Source organism: Dunckerocampus dactyliophorus, chromosome 1, assembly GCF_027744805.1.
Source record: "Dunckerocampus dactyliophorus isolate RoL2022-P2 chromosome 1, RoL_Ddac_1.1, whole genome shotgun sequence".
Taxonomy (NCBI): Eukaryota; Metazoa; Chordata; class Actinopteri; order Syngnathiformes; family Syngnathidae; genus Dunckerocampus; species Dunckerocampus dactyliophorus.
The window spans coordinates 29,847,549-29,856,006 of record NC_072819.1 but is presented as its reverse complement, the minus strand read 5'-3'; the positions used below and the strand labels follow the sequence as shown (position 1 = coordinate 29,856,006).

The following is an 8,458-nucleotide window of genomic DNA, read 5'->3' as shown; positions in this document are numbered from 1 at the left end:
CTTAAAAGCATCAGAAAGAGGGGGAGGTGGAGAATGCAGAGGTCATAAGATCCATCTGAGGTTTTTAAGTATGAGCAAGACCACAAAAACACTTTTAAATTATCTCTGTTGTAGTAATCCTATTTACTTAACAAGAAATAAGTGTTGTAAGAATCACTTTTACTAGTGAACTTGTTATTTAATGTGCTCATGTCATCAATAATCATGTCATCAAAAAACCAACAAAAAAAATGAAAGTACTCACTTCATAAAACGTTTTTGCATACTGCTGTCATCCACCAGTAAACAATATTAAATATGAGTCAAATGAAGTTGTGTTTTTCAAACACCCCCCAGCGGAGTTTTCTGAACTGCCATCTTTGCTGTGACGTCACGTCGAGGAGCAGACTCAACCAAACTCAGCCATGGAAGCACAGCAAAGCGAAGGAAGTGAAATAATAATAACAACAATAAGACAATAATAACAGTCACAGATATCACGTAGTGATGAGTATGATATAACACACACCAAAAATGAGCTTGTGTTTTCCCCAGTCCTGACAGCTGATGGTAGAAGCAGCCTCTAGTCATACACATTCAGTCCCAAACTTTACTTTATCTGAGGCACAGTATCAAAAAAACTGTCCTTGAAATGTGCCAAAAAACAATACCAAACAATCTGACAAGGTGAATGGCATCTTTTGGAAATATGAACAGGCTTACTCTGGCTCCTCAAGTGTTTGAGCAAAAACCTTCCGCGCAATGAGTGGGCATAATATAAAAAAATATATCACAAACAACAGAAATTCTAACAACACTGCACCACAACAATATAGAATCCATTTCACGGGCATTTCCAGGCGGGAGGGTTCTCAACGAAACGTCTCTTCCTCCTTCTTCTGAATGGTTTCTGTGACGAAAAAAATGTCAATATTTCAACATTTGAGCACACATCTTAAAGGAAAACTGCACTTTTTTGGGAATTTTGCCCATCATCTGCAATCCTTATGTGAGACATGAACACATACGTTTTTCTCTTTTCTGTGTGTTCTAATGATATAAAAACAGATAAAAAGAGACAGCTCATTACTGCACCTATGGGACAAACTTACTCCACCTATGAAGTCGTCTGAAAAAGTCTCCAAAAAGCGCCAACATCAGCAGTGTTGTCCACCAACAGCAACCCACCCCCCCCCACTTGGTCTCCTAAGTCCAGTTCTGGTCGGAGTTCCGTGATGAAGAACGTCGTTCCAAGTTGTTGCTGGGGTCTCACAAGTAAGGAGTTTGGCTTTGGCGGGAGACAAAAACAACGACGAGTGATTTGTGAGGTCTTATTTTTGGGATACAAATGTATTACTCTTTTGAACGCATATTGTTTTGAGAAACCAAACTCCTTACTTACCTCAACGCTGCTTGCAGCTTTAATTATTATTATTATTATTATTACGAGTCTTTCCTCACATTTTTGAGGGCCTTAACATGCATGAAAACTCACCAAAATTTGCAAATGCGTCAGGTCTGGCAAAAAATGTTATATTTCAGGGGTCCCAAACCACAAACTTCCCAAATTCACTCAGTAGCGCTCCCTTTAGATCACATGTGTCAAACTCGTGCCCTGGAGGGCCGAGACGCTGCAGGTTTTCTCTCCAACCAGTTTCTTCAGCAGGTGATTTAATTGATGAGCTCCTTCCCTCAAACTGAAGGTGTTGATCATTAAAATCTCCTGCTTTAGTGACTGGCTGGAAAGAAAACCTGCAGTGTCTCGGCCCTCCATGGCACGAGTTTGACACCCCTGCTTTAGATTTTTTTTAAATTAGCCCCTGCCACCAGTTTCATGGATTGTCATGAATTTTGGTGGATCATGGCAGGACGCACAAAAAAGTCTCAAAAATCCATATTCACAAATGAATAGGAAGTCGGACATTTTGGTTGTCATCTGCGATTTTGGGGTGAAAACCAGTGGTTGTATTTTGACAAACTCCTCCTAGGTACTATGACCAAATGAGCCCAATGGACCATCAACGGACACTAGACAGATGGGCCTTGATAGATTGCGAAGGATTTTAGGCTGGTCCATAAGATGTGGGCGGGGCATTGCGACAGACTTTGATGTTTTTATTCTAACGTTGCTTTGACTGTTGAATAAAATTGTAAACGTTAATAACTCGGCTCCACAATGTCACATCTTCATCATAATTGGTACATATGATCAAGACAACACCTTAAAGCTATACGTAGGTCACTTCCTGAATTCGTCTCAGCGCCACCCAGTGATGGTAGGTTTTGGCAAAAACCAGGGATTGCATTTCCACGAACCAGTCCTAGGGACTTTGAGCAAATAAGGCCACATGAAAATCACAAATACTAGACACAGGGGCGATTCCATTAGCCATAGAATGTGGGCGTAGCCTTGGAGGATCGCCAAGCACCACGAAACTCAAATAACTTGACTCCACAAGGTCAGACTTCTACATTAATTAGTGTGTATGATGTAAATGACACCCTGGAAACATATGTCAATTCCTCAATAGCAGTGCCTCCTTGTGGCAACAGGAAGTGACAACTAAACACATGCTTGATACCAAAACCCACTCCTCTGAGTTCATAGATTAAATCACTTTCACATTTATATAGAGCTGAGTGAAAAGAACCCCTCCGTCCCTTTTAAGATGCCGCGCTGCTCGCTCTCTGGCCAAGGGAGTGCGTACGCGCTGGAAGTTTTTCACAAGAAGACTTTCACTTCCAGGGACACTATGTTCCCCATCTGTGGACATTCTAGGGTGCACACTCTATGTCCACACAACGCACATATGCCTCACGTTACACATTACGACACACAAATCAAAGACTCACCTCGTTGGACCGCATGGCAGTCATCCCTCCCGCTGGCGCACACGCCAAACGAAGCACTTCTGGAGTGCGCCTTAAGAAGCACAAATTGGCGCGCTTACAATGGTCAGGTGACCAGGGACTGAACCTAACTCGGTTTAAATTAATGTGTTTGTGCGCCCATTTTTAGGCGCTCCATGAAGGGCATAACTGTAATGTGCACCTTGGCACCAGTGTTGGCCCCTCCTGGTTGAAAATTCTAAATGTCACAAATCCCTTTCACATGGTCAGATCGTCCCAAATTTTTTTTATGGAGGGTTAGGGCACCCTCCAGCCTGTTGGCAATGTATCCTGTCCTGGTTGCATTGATGCTTTTCCTCTCGTAAATACATGTACCTCCTAGCACCCTCCGCAACATTGACGGTATGACTGTGTGCGACACTTTAAAGACGACCATTTGCACTTGTATGCTATGCTACAATATAATAATGACACAACAGCTAGCATGCAGAAATATAGTCATACAGAATAAATATATGCATTTTATCAATTGTATGTGTGTGCTAGCAGGGGTGTGTATATTTAATATGCCAATATACAAGTAATTTATCCTTTCAAGATCCAACACACTACAGAAATTATTTGAGAATTCCGTCCTAATTGTTCAAAGAGGTGGCGAAAAAGTTAGGCCATTCATGTGAATGAGACATGCATTGTTGTGCACATCGGTTGCAGTGTGTTGGCCGTGCGTTCACGTCGCATTCACGACTAGTTCACGGAAATTATGCGTGCCACAAATTTCCTCATGTTTACGTTTCTAAATTTTCTTTGCACGCTGGCACGCAGCCCTGCACAGTTTACGTATACTTCACACCTGCTAATGACCAATTTACTAATTGGCACGCCATTGTACCACTGTGGGGACAAAGTGTGTGCACGTGTAAATGTGGCTTTACACAGACAATATGCCTTTCAATGTTATTTTTCAAGGCAAAATTAACAAGATGAATGTGTTTTGGAGACATGAGTACTTTAAACATCCAGCATGCACAATGTACCATTGCAGGTTTCCTGTATCTCCTTTGAAATGGATACTTAACAAGCCAGTATGTTCTCAATGGCACATACATTTAGACCAGTTACTGAGGAACTAATGAGGAACTAATGAGTAGAGTAGTTACTGAGGAACTAAGGCACATACATTTAAAGTAGTTACTGAGGAACTAATGAGTAGTGGTTAGGGTTAGAGTTACGTAGGTTCCTTCCTCATTAACTACTGTATCTTATTGTTAAGTGTTACCGAAATAGCTACAATCATATTCTCACCAGACACAATATAAAAATGAATTTTAAAAAACAAAATGTGTTTGTTTAAAAAAAAAAAATCAGACCACACCCACGAGCAGATGGAAATATTAACAAGGCTTCCAGGCCTCCAGGAGGGAGGAGAACGGGGAGACTGTGAGCAGCTGCACAGTCTCATCCTGCAATCTGGTGTTTGCATTTCCACATTTTTGTCTCATTTCCTGATTTATTTTCACTGCTTATTTTTCCAAGTCTCTCGCTTCCTGACCTAGTCTCTCCCTGCACTGAAAGATACCTGTCGTGTTAAATACCCTTTCTCTCAATTTACATTAGATTAGATTAGATAAATTGTGATGTCATACCTACAGCACAACCTTCTTTATGTGACTCCCTAAGTCCTGCTTTTGACTCTGCTGTCTCTCTCCAATCGTCACAGCAACAAGCAGCAGCATCCCTCAAAATATTCATTCAGATTCTGCTCCCACTGAGCTCGACAGGCCTCCTTGTAACTTGATCTTGTGTTATTGATCTGACTAAGCAGGCTTGTGACCTGCAAATAGAACATGTTCTCCATCAGTGAGCTTTCCTGGCCTTTCCTGCAGCGAAACCTCTCGAGGATGTGGCCAAAAGGCATTAAGAGACAGCCGCAGGCCATTCATGAGCTCAGGTGTGTCAAAAATGAGTCATCCATAAAACGTTCTTGCTAGCAGTGATCACTAGATGACGATTGGCCCACAGCTGGAGGGGTTGAGAGGTGCTCTGTCCTTTGTGTATTGAGTAGGCTGATTTGTTGCATTGATCACTGCACTGATTGATGTCGCTGCTGCAAACACTACTGGTAGTTTCCATGGTTTCACATCTCCACTAAGTTTGTCTGATAATGATGGTTTGCTTGTGATTATGGAAAGGTGGTGTGAAGAAAGGTGTGAAATTACCATCTGTGTAGAAATGAACTGAGAAATATGTACATGCAATATGATGAACAAAGAAATAAGGTATGAGCTTTAGTCTGCCAGCAGTAAAAATACATTTCTGAAGTTTACATCCACTCATGGGAATGAATGTGATATCAATTGTGGGCCCTGAATGATTTATGTGACATGTACTTTTTCTAGGGTGGAGTGATTTTCTCAGCTTAACCTAATCCTCTTCGTCCATCTGAGAGCACAGGGCCTGGGTGAAGTGCCTACACCGCTTCCGGTCACGTGTGGTCTTTCTCACTTCTTTCCATGAGATGTTGGCTCTAGTTAAGTCTTTGTTGACAGCTCTCCTCCAGGACAGCTGTGGCCTACCCCTCCTTCTCTTCCCTTCAGGATTCCACTCAAGCGCAGCTCTAGTAATGGATGCTGGAGGGTTTCGTAGCGTGTGGGCTATCCATTTCCATGTTCCTCTTCTTATGGTGACTTCCACGAGTTCCTGGAGTGTTTTCTCAAGTAGGTCTCGGTTACTGATCTTCCTGGGCCATCAGATTCCATTGTCCATTCTTGTTTCTAAAAAGACACATTGTAACTCATTCTGTCCTTCTCTGTACTTCACCATCAGGACTTTGAGAGCAAACATTGCATTTTGCATCTTTCCCAGCATAAAACCATAAAGCTGTCCACTAGGAGCGTCACAAGACAACTCACGAGACGAGATGGCGTACGAGATTGGGTCCACGAGACCGAGGTGTGATTTTAATATTAATTTAAGTACAATGAAAAAAATATGAATGGACAACAAACTTTATTTAACCGAGTCACAAAACAATGATATATCATTGTTATATATCATCATACTTCCTTTAATATGTCATCTTTCACTGTGTAAAGTTGCGGAACTGGAGTTTATGACATGTTTTCTCACAGGCAATTCGTACTGTCTGTTGATGCTGGCGTTTCAATTGGGGTGTCAGCAATACTGTAGTTCCAGCTTATAGTTAGAACATATGTTATTACATATACACATATTTAAAGACAAATCTTTGTGTTTTTGTTATTAGTATCACCATTTGAGCTTTTTCTAGTTACATTATGCCTTTTTGTTATATTTTTCCACTTTGACAGGGTTTTTGTTTATTTAAATTCTGCAATGAGCCACGTTTCACGGATGGCCCCTGGGCCACTCTTTGGACACCCATGCATGTTTTGCCAGGAAGGTGAGGTGTTGCCAGACAATGGAGGAGTGTATCCAAGCTCTGCCTTCTTGGCTCTGTCGCTGGTAAGGGGTTAGGTTGCATTGTGGAGGGGTTTATGCAGCCTTCAAACGGCATTGCACGGCGATAGTTATGTATAATTGGTGGTGAAGCTCCACTCCTGCTCACCTGCGACGGATACTTCACCTTTGTTGACTGGTTGAATTTAATTACTAAATAAATGCCTGACGGAAGAAACGCTTCCTGACTTACACTTTTAATGTGCGCCCCTACTTACAGTGGCACCTCCTTTTTCTCCACCAAACACATGCAAACAGATGGGGGTGGGGCTTGGGGTTCGTACACTATAGCGATCTAATTTGGGGTTTTTCCAGAGAGATTATTACATCGCTGTTTGACGTGTTGTGGTAAAAGGCAGTGTGCTAGCATGAATTAACTTGAGACAAATGTGCACATTAGCACTCAATAAGTCATCAAAACTTACCTTAATGCATTCCCATATAGTATCAGCATTTGACACCAAATATGAGGTGAAAGAAAAATGGTAAAAATACAGTAGTAGTCTATCTGTGCGGCGAGAGAATGTTAGCACACGCACAATGGACATGCGTCACGTGAGACGGATGTAAGAGAGAGAATCCGGCCACTTTTCAAAATAAAACATAATGGAAATAATTTTTTCTGTCTGTGCGGCCCGGTACCAAATGGTCCACAGCCCGGTAGGGGTTGGGGATCACTGGTCACACTGGTCACTGGCACAATATTCTAGTTAACAAACTAAAACAGGATGGAATCAGTGGGTTAGTTTTGAAATGGGTGAAAAACTACTTAGCAAACAGGAAACAACATGTGCAGCTAGGAGAATATACATCTGCAGGCTTAAATATACTGTGCGGCTTATCCCAGGGGTCAATACCGGGGCCCAAAACTGTACATTAATGACATCTGTAAAGTTACAAAAGACCTAAAGCTAGTCTTTTTTGCAAATGACACAACTGCATTTTGTTCAGAACAGACGAGAGCTAATAAAAAAGTCACAGATGAAATGACAATACCGAAAAGATGGTTTGATAAAAACAGACTATCCATGAACTTAAGTAAAACTAAAATAATGCTAATTGGTAACAGCAAAAATGATACTTGTGTGCATATATAAATTGACGGTGTGGACATTGACCCCCAAAATAAATTTCTGGGGGTCATAATAGATGATAATATGAGCTGGAAATCTCACATTAAAAACATAAAACATAAATTGGCAAGAAATACCTCAATACTGAATAAAGCAAAACTTGTTCTGGACCAAAAAAAACATCGCTCCATAATCTATATGGTTCTCTGGTTTTACCGTATCTAACTTATTGTGTGGAGCTATGTAAATGTATTTGTACACATCACTCGTTAACTGTACTACAAAAAAGGTTAGTTAGGACAGTCCATAATGCCGACTATAGAGAACATACAAACTCTTTATTCCTAAAACTACAATTATGAAAAACAGATAAAAATATGCGTAACGCAAACAATATCCTGCTACTCATAAAAAGGCAATACAATCTTCTCAGCAGAAAAGGAGAAATATGAACTTCAGGAACGGATTGAGTAAAGAACTCAAACAATGCATTAAAATGACCGATATGAAGAAATCGTTGAAAAGCCAGCATTTCATTTGAGAGGCAGTACAAATTCAATTGTGAAAAAATACAGTACATGTCACAAACGCCACAACTTTACAACAGTGAAAGATGACATATTAAAGGAAATATTGTGGTTAATTTACAGTGCTTAATTTCATCTCAAAATAATGTTCACAGTACATAATCATTTGGAGGACAATAAGCATTGTATTGTGACTCAGTTAAATTAAATTCTGTTTGTCCAGTCATATATTTTTTCATTGTACTTTTCTTAAAAATAATGTTACAATCTCGTTTCATCCTTGTGGACCCAATTTCGCGTATCGTCTCATCTCATCTGTCTCTCATCTTGTGAGTTGGGTGTCTCGTGTCACCCCTATTGGATGGTGTTGAATCAGCGACACAGTTGCAGTCGTTGAACACAAAAGACAGAGTTTGACACATTCTGTGAAAGGTTTGAGCAGAAATGCACCACACTTGGCCTGACGGATGGTGGAAGATGTCAACAGCCAGTCAGGGATAAAAGGAAAAGAATGTTTGATAACATTCTGAAGAACATCGTTCAAATGAAAGC

At 40.8% G+C, this 8,458-nt stretch overlaps 1 protein-coding gene across 1 annotated transcript in view; it reads right to left on the bottom strand.

Moving 5' to 3' along the window:
- Window positions 1-217: 217 nt before the first annotated feature.
- kcnc4 (potassium voltage-gated channel, Shaw-related subfamily, member 4) overlaps window positions 218-8,458 on the bottom strand; it is a 57,263-nt gene continuing 49,022 nt past the window's right edge. The window contains exon 4 of the mRNA XM_054777532.1: window positions 218-889. Within this exon, the coding sequence (XP_054633507.1) occupies window positions 852-889 (38 nt within the window). The 3' untranslated portion in view covers window positions 218-851. The remainder of the gene's footprint in view (window positions 890-8,458) is intronic.